Source organism: Rhinoraja longicauda, chromosome 16, assembly GCF_053455715.1.
Source record: "Rhinoraja longicauda isolate Sanriku21f chromosome 16, sRhiLon1.1, whole genome shotgun sequence".
NCBI lineage: Eukaryota > Metazoa > Chordata > Chondrichthyes > Rajiformes > Arhynchobatidae > Rhinoraja > Rhinoraja longicauda.
In genome coordinates, this window is record NC_135968.1 from 45,928,941 (window position 1) to 45,952,999 (window position 24,059).

The window sequence follows — 24,059 nt, forward strand, 5'->3', positions numbered from 1 at the left end:
GGCTCGAAGGGCCGAATGGCCTCCTCCTGCACTATTTTCTATGTTTCTATGTTAAATCAGAAAACAGCCAAGATTTTACAAAAGGGAGCCCAGCAGGATTTTCGCTTAGAATCAAATGAAATCCAATTCAATCAAATACAAGAAACAGTGGGAAGCAAAATGCCATGTGCTTGTACTGAGTGGGAAAGGAGATCTCCATTAATAACTGCAAATCCCCCACCGCTCCCTCCCCCAAGGTGTCCCCCAAGGTTCAGTTCTTGGCCCCCTCCTCTTCATCCTCTACCTGTTCCCCCTTGGTCAATTAATCCGCCGTCATGGTCTCAACTTCCACTGCTTCGCCGATGATATCCAGCTCCTCATCTCCACCAAGTCAATCTCCACCACCACACACTCTACCCTGACAAACTGCATCACTGAAATAAAATCTTGGCTTCAATTCAATTTCTTCAAACTCAACTGCAACAAATCTGAAATCATCATCATTGGACCAAAAACGCTCACCAAATCCACCCACAACTTCACCCTCAATATTGATGGTCTCCCAGTATCCACCTCACCTCACATCCGGAATCTTGGAATCATCTTTGATCAAACCCTCTCCTACGACAAACACATCAAACACATCACCAAGACAGCCTTCTTCCACCTCAAAAACATCGCCCGTCTCCGTCCATCCCTCTCCTCCACAGCTGCAGAAACCCTCATCCACGCCTTCATCACCTCCCGTCTGGACTACTGCAACAGCCTCCTCTATGGTTCACCCTCAAAAATCATCAATAAACTCCAATACATCCAGAACTCCGCTGCCCGTCTACTCACCCACTCCCCGATCCGTGACCATATCACCCCCGTCCTTTACAAGCTCCACTGGCTCCCCATCCCCCAGAGAATCCAGTACAAAATCCTCCTCATGACCTACAAAGCCCTCCATAACCTGGCCCCATCCTACCTGACTGACCTCCTCCACAGGCACACTCCAACCCGTAACCTCCGCTCTGCTGCTGCCAACCTCCTGTCCCCCCCCCATCCGGACCAAACTCAGATCCTGGGGGGACAGGGCTTTCTCCATCGTTGCTCCCACACTCTGGAACTCACTACCCCAAACCGTCAGAGACTCCTCCTCACTCACCACATTCAAAACATCACCTGTTCAGTATTGCCTTCAATCACTGACCGTCACCTCACCTTCTGTCTCATTCTCTCTTCGTTTACTTATTTATCTATTTATTTTCTTTTATGTTTTAGTAAACCTTTCCACAGGTTCACCACCCCCTGACTAAAGAAATTCCTCCTCATCTCCTTCGTAAAGGAACGTCCTTTAATTCTGAGTGTGGCCTCTGGTACTAGACTCTCCCACTAGTGGAAACATCCTGTTGTTGGACTCCATATGCTAGTAAGCCCTGGGCTCTCAATGCACACAAGCAGTTGCAGGCTTGACTTCATTTAAAGTGGTTGAACACTGGTAAGAATCACCAGTCAAAGAAAGCAGGATTTGGAGCGTTATCTTTTAAACGATCTGTACCATTCTACGAGGCCCAGTCATGAAGTAGCAAAAGTATTAGGATAGCGGAGATACCCTAAATATTTAGTCTTCTGTCTAAATCTAACACAGCATTTACTTTCAGGATAAAATATCTGTAAATAGAAAGGTCACAAATTCAATTCATTGTGCAAGGGAGGCAGAATGTGCAATTCATTTTAAACAGCGAGAGATAAATTAATGACCTGGCTTGAATCTATAGAAATCTAGATGGCCCGTCAACCCATCAGGTCCCGTTTTACTAAAGGTTCTTTAGCAACTTGTCACTTTCTTTGTTGAATTAAATTAAGGCGCATGTTGCAATCAAAAGCGCTTGGATAATTGATTGGGCAGAAACAGCCAAAAACGGTACACGACAGCGCAACAATTTGAACGAAACAAGATCCGTGGACAAGTTGGGTTCCCATTGTGATAGCGGGCCCCACTCCAAAAGAAACTCCTTCCTTTGTCCCGCTCCCCTGACATCAGTCTGAAGAAGGGTCTCGACCCGAAATGTCACCCATTCCTTCTCTCCAAGATCCCAGGGTATATCTGGGGCTGTTGCCGGCCGGAGAGACTGCCCCGGGGCCGGGGTTGGGCGAGGGGGGAGAGGAAAGGGGAGAGGGAGCCACTCATCCCGGCCCCAGGCGGCCATCATGGCGGCCATCATGGCGGCTAACGGTAGGAGAGCGGCCGCAAGGCGCTGCCCCATGTCCGTCCTGCCATCTTCTTTGACCTTCTCTCTGCTGCCGCGCTGCACCGTGGGAGGAAGGTCAGGCGCGGGGTATGCTGGGACGGGCGCTGGTCCTCCCGGCACTGCAGCGCAGGCGCGCCGCCACCGGGCCCGGCAAGCCTCCCCCGTTGTGATCGCCACAATATCTATAAATAGAAGGGTCACTAATTCAACTCATTGTACAAGGGAGGCAGAATGTGCAATTCATTTTATACAGCAAGAGATAAATTAACTACCTGGCTTGAATCTATAGAAAATATACTAACGGTAATGATACAATACAATACAATGCAATACAATGCAATATATCTTTATTGTCATTGTACCCAGGGGTACAACGAGATTGGGAATGCGCCTCCCATACGATGCAATAGTTTAATTTAGACAACAGCAACCTAACGAAACAATTGTAACAGTTTTAGACTGGATAAAGTGCAAGTTGATCTATGCGTTGTGACCATCCGGCTCAGCAGGACCGGTTCATAGCAGCTATGGCCCTGGGGATGAAGCTGTTCCTGAGTCTGGAGGTGCGGGCGTAGAAGGCCTTGTATCGTCTGCCCGATGGAAGGAGTTTGAACAGACTGTTGCAGGGGTGTGAAGAGTCTTTGTGGATGCTGGTGGCTTTTCTGAGGCATCGTGTGTTGTAGATGCCCTCCAAGGCTGGTAGCTGTGTTCCGATGGTCCTCTGAGCTCTATGGACTACCCGCTGTAGAGCTTTCCTCTCTGCCTCAGTGCAGCTGAGGTACCACACAGGGATGCCATGCGTTAGGATGCTCACTATGGTGCAGCGGTAGAAGGTCGTCAGCAGCTGTTGGGGTAGACCAGACTTCATCAGTGTTCTTAGGTAGAACAGTCTTTGTTGTGCCTTCTTGACCAGCGCAGCAGTGTCATTGGACCATGTTAGGTCCTCCGAAATGTGAGTGCCCAGAAACTTGAAGCTGGACACTCCCCACACTGTCCCCGTTGATAAAGATCGGGGCATATTCCCCGTTATGTGACCTACGAAAGTTGATGATCAGCTCCTTGGTCTTGGTGGTATTTAGGGACAGGTTGTTATCTGAGCACCAGTCCGCCAGGTTCTGCACCTCCGCTCTGTATTTTGTTTCATCACCGTTGGTGATCAGCCCGATCACCGTTGTGTCGTCTGCAAACTTGACAATGGTGTTGGTGTCGAATGCAGGAACACAGTCGTGTGTGAAGAGGGAGTAGAGCATGGGGCTCAGAACACAGCCCTGTGGTGTGCCGGTACTCAGGGTGATAGTGGAGGACAGGTGCGGGCCCATTCTCACTGCCTGCGGTCGTTCCAGCAGGAAGTCCAGGATCCAGTCGCATAATGACAAGCTGAGGCCTAGCTGGTGGAGTTTGGTGATGAGCTTGGTGGGGATGACCGTGTTGAAGGCAGAGCTGTAGTCAATGAATAGCATCCTCACGTACGTGCCCTGTCTCTCCAGGTGAGTCAGGACAGTGTGAAGAGCCAGAGAGATGGCGTCCTCTGTGGATCTGTTTACCCAGTATGCAAATTGATGCGAGTCCAGTGAGTCAGGGATGCTGGATTTGATGTGTGAGAGGACCAGCCTTTCAAAGCACGTCATGATTATAGGAGTTAGGGCAACTGGACGGTAGTCGTTCAGGTTGGTGATCTTGGCTTTTTTCGACACCGGAACTATGGTAGCCGACTTCAGGCTCTTGGGGATCGTAGCCAGAGATAATGACAGGTTAAAGATCTTGGTGAATACCTCAGCCAGCTGTTCAGCACAGTCCTTCAGTACCCTTCCTTGAACTCCATCCGGGCCTGCAGCCTTGCGTGGGTTGACCCTTCGCAGTGCGCGTTGTACCTCCTGTGTGCTCAGTTGCAAGACCAGTCCCTCCGCTTCGGCTGGGGTTCTTCCACTCAAGGTGGTGTTGCCAGTTTCAAAAATACCTTTGAGTCTGAAGAAGGGTCTCGACCCCAAACATCCTAGCCATTCCTTTTCTCCAGAGATGCTGTTTGACCCGCTGAGTTAATCCCAGCGGTTTGTATCTATCTGCCAGCCAATTTCCTTAGATTACATAGACAATAGGTGCAGGAGGAGGCCATTCGGCCCTTCGAGCCAGCACCGCCATTCAATGTGATCATGGCTGATCATCCGCAAGTGGACAGTCAGCCATGGGTCGTTTGGGACAAGTGGCCTGTTTAATGCTGTTCCATTCTACGTTTTGGATGTGCGCAGGAAGAAGGCAAATTTGAGGGGCCAACGCTTGCTCAGGTTATCGAACTCTTTGGAGGCAGGCGATGGATATCGAGGAACACGGCTACGGCAACTTTGAACAGAAACAGCGAAAAATCCAACCTGCAGCGCAACAACACCCTGGGAGTGAACACAGCCAAAAAGATCAAGAAATCGCTCATCAGGGTACGGAATAAGACCCAGCAGTTTCTCTCTCTCTCTCTCTCTCTCTCTTTCTTTCTCCTGCTCCTTCTCTAACCTCTCCCTCCACTCCTCTCTCCTCTGGCTGGAATGTCTGGGGTTTTTTTAAAGATTAGGCTGGCAATGTTTGGGTTGGGCAATCTGACGCCAACTAATTGGACCCAGCTGTTACCAGTGATGCTGAGGATTGGCCTCTCCTGGCCTGTCTGCCAGTGGTAGGGATCTGAGGATGGGGGCCGCTGCCACAATATCTATTTACCGGCAGTATAACCATATGTAGTCTACACCGATCAGCCAAAACATTATGACCACTGACAGGCGAAGTGAATAACATTGATTATCTTGTTACAATGGCACCTGTCAAGGGGTGGGATATATTAGGCAGCAAGTGAACAGTCAGTTCTTGAAGTTGATGTGTTGGATGCAGGGGAAATGGGCAGGAGTAAAGACCTGAGCGACTTTGACAAGGGCCAAATTGTTATGGCCAAACGACTGGGTCAGAGCATCTCTGAAATGGCAAGGCTTGTGGGGTGCTCCCGGTCAGCAGTGGTGAGTACCTACCGACAGTGGTCCGAGGGTGTTGGGCGCCCATGGGTCATCGATGCGCGAGGGCAACGAAGGCTATCCCGTCTGGTCCGAACCGACAGAAGGTCGACTGTGGCACAAGTCACAGAAAATGTCAATGGTGGTCACGGGAGGAATGTGTCACAATACACAGTGCATCGCACCCTGCTGCGTATGGGGCTGCACACGGAGGATCAACAGCATATTAGGTAGCTGGTCATAATGTTTTGGCTGATCGGTATACATCTTCCATGGTTATAGCATTGAGCTAAATTCGAGTATTAATAAATGAGCAAATTTACACACTGGGAATTATAGCAAAACATAGACTGTAGAATGCTAGATGCTTGAAATACAAACAGGAAATGCTGGAAACCTTCGTAGTCACAGTCCAGTCTGTGCGGGCAAGTTGGGCCGAAGGGCTTGTTTCCACACTGTCACTGTATGACTGTATCACTCAAGTTCAGTGAGCATCTCACGGTGGATGAACAAACTGCAATGCTTGTCTCGGTGCAGGGAGATAGTGGCGAGATCACTGATGAGGAGGTCAGCACACGCAAAGCTCGAAGCTGCAAAGAGTCTCGAAGCCGGAGTGGATCTGACCCAGCAGACTTCGACGAACAAGAGGAATCAGGTAACAAATCATATCGGCGGTACTCACCACAGACAATGGTTTTAGTCCAAATTTTAATCCAATTTGTTAGAAGGGTTTTGTTCCTGAAATTCGAGTAGAACAACACTCCTGGTAGCTCCGTGGGTCAGCTTGGCTAACACAACTATCACAGTGAGTCAGACAGCATCTCTGGAGAAAAGGAATCCGTGACGTTTCTGGTCACCTATTCTCTCCAGAGATGCTGCCTGACCAACAAAGTTACTCCAGCAATTTGTGTCTATCTTCGGTTTAAACCAGCATCTGCAGTTAGTTTAGTTTAGAGATACAGCGTAGAAACAGGCCCTTCGGCCCACCGAGTCCGCGCCGACCAGCGATCCCTGCACATTGATACTATCTTACACAAACTAGGGACAATTTACACTTATACCAAGCCAATTAACCCACAAACTGCACACTCACACACTGTGTACAGCCAAGATAACTATGTACAAAACTTCTCCCTCTGTCCTGTGCAGCGCCACCTGCAGCACAGGAGGAGCAATGGGTCCTCCCACCCCACACAGTACACCAAACATCACACTCCCCCTTTCCAGTTTGAACGTCTCTATTCCTGAATGAGTCGCCTTGGGGAAGTACCACGATTGCAACGTGCCGATCGATGAAGGACCACAGGCAGATCGGTGGGGCGTTCATCTGGTGGAACTTCGTCAAGCCAGGGGAGGGGCAAATCAGGCACTTCAGTGTCCACCCGATTCGGCACGAGGGTGTCCGACTGCTTGGTTCTGGTCAGGCTCTGCGCAGTCTTCGCTGGAGGAACGCGGCGTCTTGTCCTTCGACAGTGTACATTTTGGTTCCAATGTGAGCCGTGATCCTGCCAGCGCACCATTTGTTTCTCTTAGTCGTATAATTGCGGTAATATACGTAATCGCCAATGTCGAATTTGGACTTGTTTGACTTCGTTGGCTGAGTGCGCGTCGTGTAAGAGTTATGGGTCGGGTTCAAAACTGATAGGGGAGAGCGCACTTGATGTCCGAGCATCATCTCCACTTGGCTGTAGTCTTTCTTGGCCATCGTCAGCGTTTTGGATGCGAACGCAATTGGTTCTTCCTTGCCATTCGGCGCCGTTTGTGAGATTACAGCTCCAAGACCATACGGCGATGTGTCGGCGGCCAGCGAGATCGGCTTCGATGGGTGGTAGTGGACCAAACGTGTCTTCTGGGTGAGCATCCTTCAGCCTGGTGAATGCATGGTCACACTCTTTGGACCAGTGCCATTCGACATCCTGTTTTCCCAGGTTGTTCAATGGTGAGCACAAAGTGGAAAGTGCCGGTATGAACTTGCCATAGTAGTTCACCTTGCCAATCAAGCTTTCAAGCTGCTTCACATTCTCGGGCGTCGGCAATTTCACAATGGCGTCCACTCTGTCTTCCGATGGCTTCAGACCACTTGCCGAGATCACATGTCTGAGATATGTGACCTGTTGTCCATGCACAACTTCATGCCGTAGTTGTTCGGTGCCGTGAGGACCTGTTTTAGGTTCTGCAGGTGTTCTTCCTCTGTCCGGCCGGTGACGATCATGTCATCCAGGTAGGCGGCTACATACGGAATCCCAGCAACCAGATTGTCCACCAGTTTCTGGAAGATGGCCGGCGCCGGTGCCGGTCCAAATGACAACCGGTTGTATCTGAACAGTCCCTTGTGCGTGTTGATCACGGGCAGGTTTTTTGTCTCGTCGTGCAGTTCCACTTGGAGATACGCGTCGGACATGTCCAATTTGGAGAAGTACTGTCCTCCTTGCAGCTTGACGAACAGCTGGTCCACTCTTGGTATGGGGTGTTGATCAATGTGCAATTGATGGTTTACAGTCACTTTGTAGTCGCCACAGATGCGCACCTTGCCGCAAGGTTTCTGAACGACAACTATGGGTGTGGCCCATTCTGAATGGTCCACATGGGTGATCATTCCCATTTCTTCAAGACGGCGAGTTCCTTGTCGACGGCGTCCATCCGACTGAACGGAACTGGTCTTGGTTTGAAGAACTTAGGGCCAGCATCGTCTTTGAGTATGAGCCGTGCCTTCATCTTTGTGCAATGCCCGAGTTCAGGTGTGAAAACGTCCGGAAACTGGTCAAGAACCTTCTGCAGGTTGTTCTGGCACTTGCTGACCATGTTGCAGTCCGTGGTAGATGACAATGACATAGTTGATCCATCGTAGATCAAGGCGTTCATGTCAAGCTTGAAAGCACGGATCCAGTCGATGGCGCACAGGGATGTACCTTCTTTGCCAATGACGATCAGCGGCAACATCTGTATCATACCATTACAGGAAACGGCAACAGTGCATTTGCCTTTTGTGGGAATGGCCTGTCGTCCGTATCCGAAAAGGCGGATATTGGCCGGTTTCAGTTTTGGCGATCCGATCCTCTCCCAGATGTCCTGACCCACTAGCGACACAGCCGCACCAGTGTTCATCTGGAACTGTAGATCAACGTTCGAGACCCGCAGCGAAATCCTCGGCTTGTCGGTGATCGTGGACACACTGAGCACTTCAATAGAAATGGTCTCCGTGATTTGGTCGGCTGTATTTTGCGCTTTGTTGCCCTTTCTCAGCTTTCCTACGGATGGACACACTGCCTGGAGATTACCTTTTCGGTTACAGGCGTAACAAACGGACTGGATATACGGGCAGTCACGGTGATGACGAGCAGTCGAGACTCACCGGTAGCAGGGTTTCCATCCTTCCTCCACAGGGGAGCGGCTCTTCTGAAACTGTCCGTCCTCCGGATTTGCTCTGGGTCGATCAAATGGTTTCTGGCGTTGCGGACAAGTCTGACACACTGTATGCACCTCTTGAGGGAGCGTCGACGTTGTATCACCGGCCATTTTGTGCAGTTCTTTACTTAGCAGCTCGGCCATCTTGGCACACTGCAGCACATTCTTCACTGAGGCGTCCGATTCCTTGAGAACCGCCTGCTGGATGAATGCGTACCTGCAGCCCATTACCAGTCTATCCCGCATCGCATTGTCTTGGCACTTTTCGCAGCATTGAGCTTTAAAATCACATGCCTTTGCCTTGGTGCGAAGTTCGGCAAGAAATTCGGTGATAGATTGCCCTTCCTGTTGCACCGACCGGTAGAAATCGAGGCGAGCTGCGAGGAAATTTCGACTTTCTTGGTAATGCAGCTGCAAAGCCGTTGTGAGTTCAGCATATGAAACTTCAGTTACTTCTTCTGTAAGTTAATTTTGAAGTAGTGCAAAAGTTTCTGGGGACATTGACGAACACAAGACAGCATTCTTCCTCAGGTCAGTCGTAATTCCCATACTTTCAAAATAAAACTCATCGCGCATTAAATACGACGACCACCTTTCTCGCTCGGGATCGAAACGATCAAATTACCGAGACATGTTTTTAAAAAATTGAAAAATAGGCTCTTATCTGGGTCTTTGGACACAATCCGAAGTATCCCACACCTGTCACCACTTTTGTGTTCTTGTTCTATATCTGTATGAAACTTGAGAGTCTTCAAGGTACAACAGAGGTCTTTATTACAGTAACTCAATGTTGGCAGCAAGACAACTAAAATGGCTGCAATCACACACTCCACACTGTGTACAGCCATAACTATGTACAAAACATCTCCCTTTGTCCTGTGCAGCGCCACCTGCTGCACGGGAGGAGCAACGGGTCTTCCCACCCCACACGGTCCACCAAACATCACAGTAAAGCTAGTAAAGTCCAATCATAGATAGTCCAAAGGTCACCAATGATGTAGATAGTTGTTCAGGACTGCTCTCTAGTTGAGGTAGAATTAATTCAGTTGCCTGGTACCCTGTGGTTCTAGGCTCAAAGCTCAGTGATTTTGGAGTTTGTATGTTCTCCCTGTGACCTGCGTGGGTTTTCTGTGAGATCTTTGGTTTCCTCCGAAACTCCAAAGACGTACAGGTTTGTAGGTTAATTGGCTTGGTAAATGTAAAACTTGTCCCTAGTGTGTGTAGGATAGTGTTAGTGTGCGGGGATCGCTGGTCGGCGCGGACCCGGTGGGCTGAAAGGGCCTGTTTCTACGCTGTATCTCTAAACTAAACTAAACTAATTACGTTGTGCTTCTTACCCTTTGCATTCTAATTAAATCAGGAGAATGGTGTTTAAGTAGTCCAGACCAGCTCTTGTGAATTCTGTGAACTTATGTGCTTAATTTAGTTGACATTGTTGATCCTTTTCAGATTTGAGCACCACAATGGGTTCTCCCAGCTCCTGTACGCTTCCGACCAGAGTGCGTTCCCTCCCCATCCATTGTGGGTCCTCCACCATGTTAGGCCCTCCATCATCCACACCAGTGAGGCCTGCCTCCTCGCCAGTTCTTTCAACTGTCAGCAAGACCAAAACCGGGTAAGACACAGCAAACCATGACTCATATTGAATTTAATTGAATTGAATAAATTTTATTAGCCAAGTACGTACAGATGCTCCCCGCCTTACGATGCTTCGACTTACGATATTTCGACTTTGCGATGGTGCAAACGGCAGTGACCCGTGGCGAGCCGCCGCTCACTTCCGGCCACGTGATCGCGCGCATTCAATGCATTTTCGACTTATGAAATTTTTGGTCTCCGATGGGTTTCTCGGAACGTAACCTCATCGTAAGTTGAGGTGCACCTGTACGCACACAAGGAATGTGCCTTGGTGCTTTGCTCGCAAGTAGGAACATGACATACGGTAAACAATTAACAACAAAATGTTATCATTTACACGTGAAGATTGAAATAAAATACCAGAGCAAAAGGAGGCTACAGGCTTCTGATTGTTGAGCACAGCCACTGCTCGTGGACAAAAGCTGCTTTTATGTCTGGCTCATGTCATTCTCACGTCAGTACTACATTTGCTGTAATCCTCTGAAGTTCCACATGAAAAGCAAACTTTTCAAACACCAGAGATGGGCAAAGTAGTGTCTACTGTATTCAGAATGGGAAGTCACGGTGGCGCAGTGGTAGAGTTGCTGCCTTACAGCGAATGCAGCGCCGGAGACCCGGGTTCCATCCCGACTACGGGTGCTGTCTGTACGGAGTTTGTACGTTCTCCCCATGGCCTGCGTGGGTTTTCTCCGAGATCTTCGGTTTCCTCCCACACTCCAAAGACGTACAGGTTTGTAGGTTAATTGGCTTGGTAAATGTAAAAATGGTCCCTAGTGGGTGTAGGATAGTGTTAATGTGTGGGGATCACTGGTCGGCACGGGCTGAAAGGGCCTGTTTCCACGCTGTATCTCTAAACTAAACTAAACTGAACAATGCTCATTAAGGAGAAAGAGGATGACTTTGAGCTGTGAGGCACAGAATTCCTTTTTTTTAGGAAGCAAATGGGAGGCTATCAGGCTACTTAGGTGTTGCAAAGACTGCCGCATAGTGACGGGGTGATAGAGGAGCAGATTGCTAAGGACAGAAATGTTCAGAGTGATGACACTGGGGACACTTCAATACCCCAAACATTGTTTGGGATAAAGGGGAACGGTATTGGAATTTCTGAAAACTGTTCAGAAAATCTTCATGACCTTGCTTTTGTCCCAACGAGGAAGAGGTCATGCTGATAAATGATGTAGATCAAGCATCAGTGGCCCTAAACAAGTACCTGAAGTTTTCGTTTAGGAATTAGGCAAAGATCAGAGTAATCCAAGGAAGACCTCCTTGAATGAAGAAGACCTAACTTCAATGAGTTTTGTTTAGTTTAGAGATAGAGCGCAGAAACAGGCCCTTCGGCCCACCGAGTCCGCACCGACCAGCGATCCCCGCACATTAACACTATCCTACACGCACACTAGGGACAATTTACACGTAAACCAAGCCAATTTACCTACACACCTGCACGTCGTTGGAGTGTGGGAGGAAACCGAAGATCTCGGAGAAAACCCACGTGGTCATGAGGAGAACGTACAAACTCCGTACAGGCAGCACCCTTCGTTGGTATCGAACCCGGGTCTCTAGCACTGGAACCGCTGAAAGGCAGCAACTCTACCGCTGCGCCACCATGCTGCCCTTAAGAGGTGAGAGGTAATCTGGCCAGGGTAACAAAAATATGTATAGGTTCCTCCAAGAAAAGTAGCCAAGATTGGAACTCGTAATGACAAAGGAGATAAAGAACATGATGAAACAAGATAAACGGGAACATGATACATGTGATATAAATAATTTAAAAATGGTAAATATTGCAAGATGAAAGGGAAGATGAAAAGGAAATTAAAACAGGCAGAAACGGAATGAGATTAGAATTGCTGCTATTACAAAAATGAACGGGTGTCAGGGATTATGGGGAGAAGGCAAGAGAATGGGGATAGGAGGGAGCGATAGAACAGCCATGTTTGAATGGTGGAATTGAATTGATGGGCCGAATGGCTTAATTCTGCTACTATCGCTTATGAATTTATGAATCTGTAAGCCTTCTGTGGGTCAGGTTATTGTTGGTTGTAATCAGAGCAGGAAATGGATCTCTTCAGCACCAGCAGGGTGTTTCATGCAAGGAGGCAGAGGCCAAGGCGAGAATATTGAGTAAACACTTTATATTATTATAAAAGCACTGGACAAGCTAGATGCAGGAAAAATGTTCCCAATGTTGGGGGAGTCCAGAACCAGGGGCCACAGTCTAAGAATAAAGGCTAGGCCATTTAAAACTGAGGTGAGAAGAAACTTTTTCACCCAGAGAGTTGTGAATTTGTGGAATTCGCTGCCACAGAGGGCAGTGGAGGCCAATTCACTGGATTAATTTAACTGGATGAGTTAGATAGAGCTCTAGGGGCTATACCTTGGTATATGGGGAGAAGGCAGGCACGGGTTACTGATCAGCCATGATCACAACGAATGGCGGTACCGGCTCGAAGGCCTCCTCCTGCACCTATTTTCTATGTGTATGTTTCTATATCATTCTTGACCAAGAAAAAGGATAATTGTGTACAGGAACCTGGCACTGAGGTAAAGGATTAACCTTGGCCTTATTGAAAGCCTATTCCTGCTTTAATATTTTTTCATATGTATCCTTTCTTTGCAACAGTGATCAGTTAGCTATGACATCCCTTTTCACTCTATGACTCTATGATCCGGCCTTAGAAGATTGAACATTGATGATCATCCACAATCAGTAACCCGTGCCTGCCTTCTCCCCATATCCCTTGATTCCGCTAGTCCCTAGAGCTCTATCTAACTCGCTTTTAAATTCATCCAGTGAATCGGCCTCCACTGCCTTCTGTGGCAGAGAATTCCACAAATTCACAAGTCTCTGGGTGAAAAAGTTTTCCCTCACCTCAGTTTACAGTGGATCGTCCACAGTAACCCGTGACTGCCATGCTTCAAAGCGTCCATGTTGAAACACAGTGGCTGCTCAGTTTCATGTTTCTCTGCTGTTTTCTGCGTGTTTCTAACCTGGTTTTCTTTGGTCTCCATTTAGCACAAGAGGGAGTAACAGCTGGCACGGGCGTGTGAAAGGGGGGCTGAAGGGATTCCAGGACTTCATGGTCTCTGACAGCAACATGAGTTTCGTTGAGTTTGTCGAACTCTTCAAATCATTCAGGTAAATATCACCGTAAGGCACTGCCTTAAATGGAGTTTAGATTAGTTTAGATGTACAGAGCAAAAACAGGCCCTTTGGCCCACCGAGCCCGCACCGACCAGCGATCACCTACACACACTAGGGACATTTTACACTTTTACCAAAGCCAATTAAACTCCAAGCCCGTACCTGTGTTTGGAGTGTGGGAGGATACCGAAGATCTCGGATAAAACCCACGCAGGTCACGGGGAGAACGTGCAAACTCCGTACAGACAGCACCCGTAGTCGGGGTGGAACCCGGGTCTCTGGCGCTGTAAGGCAGCAACTCTTCCGCTGCACCACCGTGCCATCCAATTATCTGCATCATTTTCATGTTGGGACGAGGCAAAGATTAATATCACTAAACAGATTTTGAATATGAATTTTTGGAAAAGTGAAGCAAAAAAACTGAAAATGATGGAAATTCTCAGCAGGTCAGACGGCATCTGGAAAGAGAGAGAAATAGAGTTAATAGGCCAGTGTTATCTCCTTAAAATAATACCTTATCTAAGTTTAGATTAGTGATACAGTGCGGAAACAGGCCCTTCGGCCCACCGAGTCGGCACCAACCAGCGATCCCCACACATTAACACCACCCTACACACACTAGGGACAATTTACATTTATATCAAGCCAATTAACCTAGAAACATGCACATCTTTGGAGTGTGGGAGGAAACCAAAGGTCTCAGAGGAAATCCGCATGGTCACGGGGAGAACGTGCAAACTCCGTACTGATAGCACCTGTAGGTCTGTAGTCAGGATCGGACTCGGGTCTCTGGTGCTGTAAGCGCTGTGAAGCTCTACTCTACCGCTGTGCCACCGTGCCGCCCTGAATGATGCTCTGTGCTTCCCAAGTGTGCATGTGGTCAAAGTGCTTCGCTCTGTTTGTTTATGGACCAGTGTCCGGAGTCGGAAGGACCTGAAGGACCTCTTTGACGTTTACTCTGTGTCGTGCAGTCGGTCTGGCTCAGATTCCACCCCACTCTACACAAACCTGACGATCGATGACAACATCACCGTTCTGCAACCTGACCTAGGTCAGTCATCTCCAGCAATGACTTTTCAATTACTGACTTGATCATTTTCGAATCTGGGCACATTTTTGAGATTACTCAAGGTTCTTTCTTGATAGGACATTTCACATTTTAGAAGTATTAAGCCCAAAACGTGTTTTCTTTTCAAAGAAACACTTTCATTGTTTACTGGGACTAAGAGTGCCAACTATCTTACTCCCAAATAAGGGACAAGGTGATGTCACTGCCCCTGCTCCACACGCCCCACGTGACCTCACCCAGCAGCCAGCGGCCACGTGCTCCCACTCCACCAATGGCGGCCGCCATGGCCAGGAGACGGGTCGCTACGCAATCTTGGTTAGGCGGCGCCCGGGCCTCCGGACCTACACTGTCCGGAACTACAGCATCCAGACCTACAGCGTCCGGGCCTACACTGTCCGGACCTACAGCGTCCGGGCCTATAGCGTCCGGGCCTACAGTGTCCGGGCCTATAGCGTCCGGGCCTACAGCGTCCGGGCCTACACTGTCCGGACCTACAGCGTCCGGACCTACAGCGTCCGGGCCTACAGCGTCCGGGCCTACACTGTCCGGACCTACAGCGTCCGGACCTACAGCGCCCCCCGGGCCTAATATGGGACAAGGGCGGTCCCGTATGGGACAAACCAATTTAACCCAAAATACAGGATGTCCCAGCTAATACGGGACAGTTGGCAGCCCTATCTGGGGCAGATACATATTCAGAAAGGGAGAGGAGCACAAGGCATGTACCGAGAGATACAGTAGTGCAGGAAACATGCGCACGGACAGAAGAGAGGAGAACCAGAGAGGAGGAGGAGGAAAAGAATTCACTTTTGCATGCACACATGAATACACACAAACACAATCAAACATTTGGATGATTACAGAGAGGGGAAGAAGGGGGACCAGGAGCAAGAATATAATGGCAAATGTACAAAGGAAAAAACATAGCAACGTAGACAATAGGTGCAGGAGGAGGCCATTTGGCCCTTCGAGCCAGCACCGCCATTCAATGTGATCATGGCTGATCATCCACAATAACCTGTGCCTGCCTTCTCCCCATACCCCTTAATTCCGCTAGCCCCTAGAGCTCCATCTAACTCAAGCAACAAGAGAAACAGTTGTAGAGACAAGAAAGGGAAATAGATGCACAGACATTTGATATTTGGCAAGAAAGAAAATGTAGAACATTTAAATGATTCAATGTGAGAAATGGATAAGGCTGCATGCAGTGCAAGGCAAACACTTGGACAAACATTCCAATCCTGCTTACTTTATAAAACACTTTTGTACACAGAACTGTAAAAAGTTATGTACATGTAGGTACGTGGTCTCACATTACCCTCTGCTTATTTGAAGTCTATGTGACTCCCACTGTAATCTGTAAAAAGCCGAAATAATAAGAATATAGAGAAAGTAAATTAGAGTAAATCTATTTGGTACGAAGAGGAAGAAAGTTCATAACACTTACCAAAAAGTTATTCTAATTGTTTCTGTAAAAAAAATGTTAGTGCATACATTTTTGAATATGTATTTGGATAATTATAACGTAGGAAGGAACTGCAGATGCTGGTTTAAACCGAAGATGGATACAAAAAGCTGGAGTAACTCATCAGGTCAGACAGCTTCTCTGGAGAAAAGGAATAGGTGATGTTTCAGGTCCGAAGAAGGGTCTCGATCCGAAATGTCACATTCGGATCGAGACCCTTCTTCAGACCTGAAACATCACCTATTCCTTTTCTCCAGAGAAGCTGTCTGACCGCTGAGTTACTCCAGCTTTTTGTGCCTATCTTCTGAATAATGGAAACAGCTGACTTTGAAATATACACTCGTATTGAACATGCAGAATAAAATCTTTGCTCTTGTTTGTCCAGATCTTTTGACAAGGAACGTGTCGGATCTTGGTCTGTTTATAAAGAGTCGGCAGCAAATATCGGACAATCAGAGGCAGATCTCTGATTACATCGCTGCTACCAGCATAGTGACCAATCGAGTGGAAATCGCTTCCCTGGGAGAGAGTGAAATGGGAATTCCACAACTCAATGACTTCCTGGTCAACTGTCAAGGGGAGAATCACACCTACGATGAAGTTCTCAGCATTATTCAGGTTGCACGCGTTTATTGTCATGAAGATACTCCAGCACAATGTACAAAACTAGATCGCTGGGCTGAACAGGATTTTAGTTCATGTCAAGAGGGACCTGCAGATGCTGGTTTACACCGAATATAGAGGCAAAATGCTGGAGTAACTCAGCGGGACAGGCAGCATCTCTGGAGAGAAGGAATGGGTGATGTTTCTGATCAGGACTAGGGTTACCAACTGTCCCGTATTAGCCGGGACATCCCGTATTTTGGGCTAAATTGGTTTGTCCCGTACAGGACGGCCCTTGTCCCCTATTAGGCCCGGGGGCATTGTAAGCCCGGACACTGTAGGCCCCGACACTTTAGGCCCCGACACTGTAGGTCCGGACACTGAAGGCCCGGAGGCCCGGGCGCCGCCTAACGGAGGTTGCGTAGCAACCCGCCTCCCGGCCCAGGCGGCCGCCATTGGTGGAGAGGGAGCACGCGGCCGCTGGCTGGGTGAGGTCACGTGGGGCGCGGGGCGGTGACGTCGCCTTTTGTCCCTTATTTGGGAGTGAGAAAGTTGGCAACCCTCGTCAAGACCCTTCTTCAGACTGAGAGTCAGGGGAGAGGGAGTCATAGAGATATGGAAGGGTCAGGTGTGTGAAGGACAGATAAGGAAATGTAGAATGGTTCATTGTTATCTGAGTGGAAGGTGACAGTGCAACGTGCAATCAGTAATATTTAATCAGGAGGACAGTCAGACTGGTTGGAGATCTAGGCTGGGGGAGGGACGGAGAGAGAGGGAGAGCAAAGGTTATTTGAAGTTCATACCGCTGGGCTGTAAGCTGCCCAAGCAAAATATGAGATGCTGTTCCTCCAATTTGCGCTGGGCCTCACTCTGACAATGGAGGAGGTCCAGAACAGAAAGGTCAGTGTGGGAATGGGAGGGAGGGTTAAAGTGTTTAGCAACTGGGAGATCGTGTAGGCCTAGGCGGACTGAGCGGAGGTGTTCAGCAAAACGATTGCCGAGCCTGCGCTTGGTCTCACCAATATATATATATATAAAAGTAGGAGTATATTATATTATAATTTTGTTCTAAATGTATTTCCTTTTAGAACAGGGAGAAAATTGCCTGCTTATTTTAGTTTGTTTGTGAACATAGAGTGGCACATAAAAAGGACACTTGGCTGATCAAAGCCTTGCTGCGCCCAATTCCATTTTTCCATTTCATTTTTCTTCTACCTCTGTAACTAATTCTTTCTCACACACACACCCTCTCCCCTTTGATTCTTTCTGCTATTAACCTTCACTGAGGAGTCAGTTACAATAGCCAAGCACGTCTTTTAGATGTGGTAGGAAACCGGAACATATAGAAGAAACCGCCCAGTCATGGGGCGAACGTGCAAACCTAGGGGCAGCACGGCACGGTGGGGCAGCAGTACAGATGCTGCCTTCCAGCGCCAGAGACCCGGGTTTGATCCTGACTATGGGTGCTGTCTGTAGGGTTGCCAACTTTCTCAATCCCAAATAAGGGACAAAAGGTGACGTCACCGCCCCGCACCCCACGTGACCTCACCCAGCCAGCGGCCACATGCTCCCGCTCCACCAATGGCGGCCGCCCGGGCCAGGAGGCGGGTTGCTATGCTCTGTTAGGCGGCGCCCGGGCCTCCAGGCCTATATTGTCCAGACCTACAGCGGCCCCCGAGCCTACAGTTTCGGGGCCTACAGTGTCCAGGCCTACAGTGTCCAGGCCTAAAGTGTCCGGCCCTACAGTCTCCGGGCCTACAGCACCCCCCGGGCCTAATATGGGACAAGGGCGGTCCCGTATGGGCCAAACCAATTTAGCCTAATATACGGGATGTCCCGGCTAATATGGGACAGTTGGCAACCCTAGCTGTCTGTATGGAGTTTGTATGTTCTCCCCGTGACTTTTTTCCGAGATCTTCGGTTTCTTCCCACACTCCAAAGATGTACAGATTTGTAGGTTAATTGGCTTTGGTAAAATTGTAAATTGTGCCTAGTGTGTGAAGGGTAGTGCTCGTGGACAGGGTGATCGCTGGTCAGCACAGACTAGGGTGGGCCGAAGGGCCTGTTTCCGCCCTGTATCTCTAAATTAAACTAAACTACACTTGTACACACATAACATTGGATTACTGGAGCTGTGAGACAGCAGTACTAATCGCTATATAACACAATTCCACTCTTTAATATGAGCCCTTAAGCAGCAGATAGTACACACAGCACAGTCAGATGTAGAAAGTGGACCGCATTACAGCCCAGATGTCCAAAACAACATCTCTGACCTTTCCCAACCCCCTGAGCCTGCGTTAACAGCCACCTCATTCTAGTTCATGGCATTTTTCTTATTTGCTCGTTTAATCTGTTTGAAAAGCAGTGGCCTTAAGGGTTTCACAAGGGTTGTTTCCAGCAGTTCATGAATACTAAATCAGAACATCGAGCCCATTTGCGCCAGCAACTTTATTACACACGGTGTTAAACAATCCAGAGGCAGAATCCTAGCCCAATAATCTATCCTGTGCTCTGTTCTAATGATGCAGAAAACGACTATTTATTAACCGAGTATATTTGTTGGAAAAAATAATTTATTCATTCTCTCCCAGAAATTTGAGCCATCTGTCAACATGCGCCAGCAGGGACTGATGTCATTTGAAGGATTTGCAAGGTAATGATTTTATTATACAGCTCATCTATATACCAAAACTCTTGTTTGTTTGTTTGTTTGATTGTTTGTTCCTGAACTACAGCCAAAACCGCACACGATAGCGCGACAATTTTAGGCCCACCTTGTTCACCGTCGTCCCTTTGGTGCTAATGGAAGAAGTTTCATTGAAATCAGTGTTATATTTTTTAAGTTATTCACATTTTAAAGTTTAAATCTATCTCCTAGGGAGGGAGGGGGAGGGATGTAGGGAAGGGGTGGAGGGAGGAAGGGGGAGGGATGAAGGGAAGGGGTGGAGGGAGGAAGGGGGAGGGATGAAGGGAAGGGGTGGAGGGAGGGAGGGGGGGAGGGAGGATAAGGGGGTTTGATGGGGGTGGAGTGGGGGGAGGGGAAGGGGAGGGGAGGGGAAGGGGAGGGGAGGTGGAGGGAGGGGAGTGGAGGGAGGGGGTGGAGGGGAGTGGGGGGGAGTGGGGAGGAGAGGGTGCTGCAGCAATGCAGGAGAGGTTTGGGCTCAACTTGGTCTAGTTTATTTTAAAGCTGAAGCATTAGATAAACTAACAAACAAAGGCTCGCATCCCTGACCTCCAGCTGCTTATAGCTGCACTCGACATGAGATGTGTCTGCAGATCGTATCCATATAGTTGTCATTTTCACATCCTGAATGGCCAATTTACTCCCCATTGTTAATGCAGGGGGTTTACAAGCCATGGAAAGGCTTTCCGAGGGTCACAACGCTCACTGGCATTGATTCACATCCAGATTCCAGGGTATCCTTAACGCTGTTCCCCATTGATGGCAGATCAATGTTCATGGCTATGAACATCAATGTTCTCTGCAGATCAATGTTCATGGCTATTACAACAACAAAAAGTAGAAGGGCTGTAGGAAGGAACTGCAGATACTGGTTTAAACTGAAGGTAGACCACAAAGTGCTGGAGTAACTCAGTGTTGTCTGCTGGAGTAACCCAGCATCTCGGGAGAGAAGGAACAGGTGAGGTTTGGGGTCGAGACCCTTCTTCAGACTGAGGACAGGGAAGTGAGAGATACGGACGGTGAAAGTGGAAGGGGGATAGGTGCCATTTATTGGGAAAAGAGAAATAAGGTGAATAGAGGTGTGTGTTTCATCAACAACTTTATTCCATCAATGTCGATATTGATGAACTGTATTCAATTTTTTGTGTTATGTATCTTTTATAAACCACCATATTTAGGTTTCTAATGGACAAGGACAATGTTGCTTCAAAGAATGAGGAATCTCAAGTTAACGTTGAGGATTTGCAGTATCCACTTTCATACTATTACATCGAATCCTCACACAACACCTACCTTACTGGCCATCAACTGAAAGGAGAATCCTCGGTTGAACTTTACAGCCAGGTAGCAGGCAATCTCCAGTGTCTCTCCTCCTCTGATGTATTCATCCTTTGGAAAACACTCCATTTTTACCTCATTTTATCTGATTTTGTCTGCCTTTGTATTGTCGGCCTGTCTCTTAACACTCCTTGGTGTGTTTCTTACTCATTTGCTCATCTCCTGCCTCACATTCTTTCTGTTTCTCTGGCTTTTGTTTCTTTCCTTTTGGCTCCTCTCTCTTTGTCTTTTCTCTCTCTGTTTCCTCTTTCTCTGTCTCCTCTCTTTCGCTGCCTCCTCTCTTTCGCTGCCTCCTCTCTTTTGCTGCCTCCTCTCTCTCTCTCTCTGGCTCCCCTCTCTCTGCGTTTCTGTTTCTCTGTCTCTCTCCCTTTGTCTATCTGCCTCCCTCTCTGTTTCCCCCTCTGCCTTCTTCTCTGCCTCCCTCTCTGTTTCTCTCTCTCTCCCTATCTCTCTCTCTCTCTCTCTCTCTCTCTCTCTCTCTCTCTCTCTCTCTCTCTCTCTCTCTCTCTCTCTCTCTCTCTCTCTCTATGTCTGTCTCTCTCTTTCTTTCTCTCTCTCACTTTCTCTGTCTCTTCCTCACTCTCTCTCTCTCTCTCTCTCTCTCTCTCTCTCTCTCTCTCTCTCTCTCTCTCTCTCTCTCTCTGTCTTTTCCTCGTTGTCTCTCTCTCTCTCTGTCTTTCCCTCTCTCTGTCTCTCTCTATGTCTGTCTCTGTCTCTCTCTCTCTCTCTCTCTCTCTCTGTCTCTCTCTCTCTCTCTCTGTGTGTCTCCCTCTCTCTGTCTCTCTCTGTCTGTCTCTCTTGCTAATGAAAGTGTCTTGAGGACATTAGGGTTAAGTTGAGGAGGTGCTGAATGTCTTAAGGCACATGAAGGTGGATAAATCTCTCGGGCCTGATCAGATAAATTGAAGTTCATCGAAGGACACTGTGGGAGGCTGGAGCAGAATTGGCTGGTGCTCTGGCTGAGATACATGACTCATCCTTAGATACGGGTGAGGTGCCAGAAGACTGGAGGGGGGCAAATGTAGTGTCTCTATTCAAGAAGAGCTGCAAGGAAAAGCTGGGAACGATAGGCCAGTGAGCCTAGCATCTGTGGTCGGCACGTCACTAGAGAATATTCTGAGGGATAAAATATATGTACCAGTTGGATAGACAGGGGCTGATTTGGGATAATCAGTTTTATACATGGGCGATCATGTCCCACGAATCTGATTGAGTTGTTTGAAGTATTTTAAAAGGTTGATGAGGGCAGAGCTGTAGATGGTGTATATATGGACCTCAGCAAAGCATTCGGCAAGGTTCCACAAGGTAGGCTGCTCTGGAAGGTTAGATCGCATGGGATGAGGGGGGATGAGGGGGGATCTGGGGGGGATGAGGGGGGATCTTATTGAAACATATAAGATAATTAGGGGATTGGACACATTAGAGGCAGGAAACATGTTCCCAATGTTGGGGGAGTCCAGAACAAGGGGCCACAGTTTAAGAATAAGGGGTAGGCCATTTAGAACGGAGATGAGGAAGAACTTTTTCAGTCAGAGAGTGGTGAAGGTGTGGAATTCTCTGCCTCAGAAGGCAGTGGAGGCCAGTTCGTTGGATGCTTTCAAGAGAGAGCTGGATAGAGCTCTTAAGGATAGCGGAGTGAGGGGGTATGGGGAGAAGGCAGGAACGGGGTACTGATTGAGAGTGATCAGCCATGATCGCATTGAATGGCGGTGCTGGCTCGAAGGGCTGAATGGCCTACTCCTGCACCTATTGTCTATTGTCTATTGTCTATTGATCCAAGGAGAGATAGCCAACTGGATAGAGAATTGGCTTCACGGAAGGAAGCAGAGGGTGATGGTGGAAGGTTGCTTCTCAGACTGGAGGCCTGTGACTAGTGGTGTGCCTCAGGGTTCGGTGCTGGGCCCGTTACTGTTTGTCATCTACATCAATGATTTGGATGAGAACATACAGGGCAAGATTAGCAAGTTTGCAGATGATACAAAAGTGAGTGGCATCATAGAGAGAGGGAGAAGATGCTTATGAAAAACTGCAGTGGGCCGAGGAATGATTAATGGAGTTTAATACAGGTAAATGCAAGGTGTTGGGAAGTCAAACCAGGGCAGGAGCTACACAGTGAATGGTGGGCCTCTGGGGAGTGTTGTAGAGCAGAGGGATCTAGGAATGCAGGTGCATGGTTCCTGGAAAGTGGTGTCATCGCGGTCGGCATGGTGGCGCAGCGATAGAGTTGCTGCCTTACAGCGCCGGAGACCCGGGTTCCATCCCGACTACGGGTGCTGTCTGTACGGAGTTTGCACGTTCTCCCCGTGACCTGCGTGGGTTTTCTCCGAGATCTTCGGTTTCCTCCCACACTCCAAAGACGTGCAGGTTTGTAGGTTAATTGGCTTGGTAAATGTAAAAATTGTCCCTAGTGTGTGTAGGATAGTGTTAATGTGCGGGGATCGCTGGGCGGCGCAGACCTGGTGGGCTGAAAGGGCCTGTTTCCGCACTGTATCTCTAAACTAAACTAGAATATGTAGATAGGGTGGTCAAAAAGGCTTTTGGCACATTGACCTTCAACAGTCAGAGTATTGAATACAGTAGTTGGAATGTTGTGTTCCAGTTGTACAAGACATTGGTGTGGCTACATTTGGAGTATTGTGTTCAGTTGTGGTCATCCTATTGAAGGAAAGATGTTGTTATGTTGGAAAGGATGCAGAGAAGATCTACAAGGATGTTGCCAGGACTCGAGGGCTTGTGCTATAGGGAGAGATAGAGTAGGCTGGGACTCTATCACTTGGAATGCAGGAGGGTGAGGGTGATCTAATAGAAGTGGACAAGATCATGAGAGGAATAGATTGGGTAAATGCACAGAGTATTTTACCAAGAGTAGGGGGAATCAAGACCAGGGGACATAAGTTTAAGGTGAGGGAGAAAGATTTAATAGGAACATGAGAGGCAACTTTTTCACACAAAGGGTGGAGGGTTTATGGAACGAGCTGCCAGAGGAGGTAGTTGAGGCAGGTGTTATCAAAACAATTAAAAGATATTTGGATGGGTACATGGATAGGAAAGCTTTAGAAGGATGTGGTCCAAAAACGGGCAGGTGGGGCCGATTTTGGAATATTGAGAACAATTTTGTGCACCATATCTGAGGAAGGATGTGCTGGCTCTGGAGAGGGTCCAGAGGAGGTTTACGAGAATGATCCCAGGAATGAGGAGGTCAACATATGATGAGAGTTTGTCGGCACTGGGCCTGTACTCGCTGGAGTTTAGAAGAATGAGGGGGAGACCTCATTGAAACATACAGAACAGTGAGCGGCTTGGATAGAGTGGATGTGGAGAGGATGTTTGCACTAGTGGGAGAGTCTAGGACCAGAGGTCACAGCCTCAGAATTAAAGGACATTCTTTTAGGAAGGAGATGAGGAGGACTTTCTTTAGTCAGAGGGTGGTGAGTCTGTGGAATTCTTTGCCACAGAAGGCTGTGGAGGCCAAGTCAGTGGATATATTTAAGGCAGAGATAGATAGAT

At 48.3% G+C, this 24,059-nt stretch overlaps 1 protein-coding gene across 3 annotated transcripts in view; it reads left to right on the forward strand.

Moving 5' to 3' along the window:
• The window catches only part of plce1 (phospholipase C, epsilon 1), a 428,705-nt gene that overhangs the window by 328,794 nt on the left and 75,852 nt on the right, over nt 1-24,059 (forward strand). For all 3 annotated transcript variants that reach the window (XM_078413731.1, XM_078413732.1, XM_078413733.1), the window contains exons 9-16: nt 4,463-4,645; nt 5,741-5,858; nt 10,058-10,223; nt 13,263-13,385; nt 14,306-14,442; nt 16,311-16,543; nt 19,123-19,184; nt 20,393-20,558. In XM_078413731.1, coding sequence (XP_078269857.1) covers nt 4,463-4,645; nt 5,741-5,858; nt 10,058-10,223; nt 13,263-13,385; nt 14,306-14,442; nt 16,311-16,543; nt 19,123-19,184; nt 20,393-20,558 — 1,188 coding nt within the window. The remainder of the gene's footprint in view (nt 1-4,462; nt 4,646-5,740; nt 5,859-10,057; nt 10,224-13,262; nt 13,386-14,305; nt 14,443-16,310; nt 16,544-19,122; nt 19,185-20,392; nt 20,559-24,059) is intronic.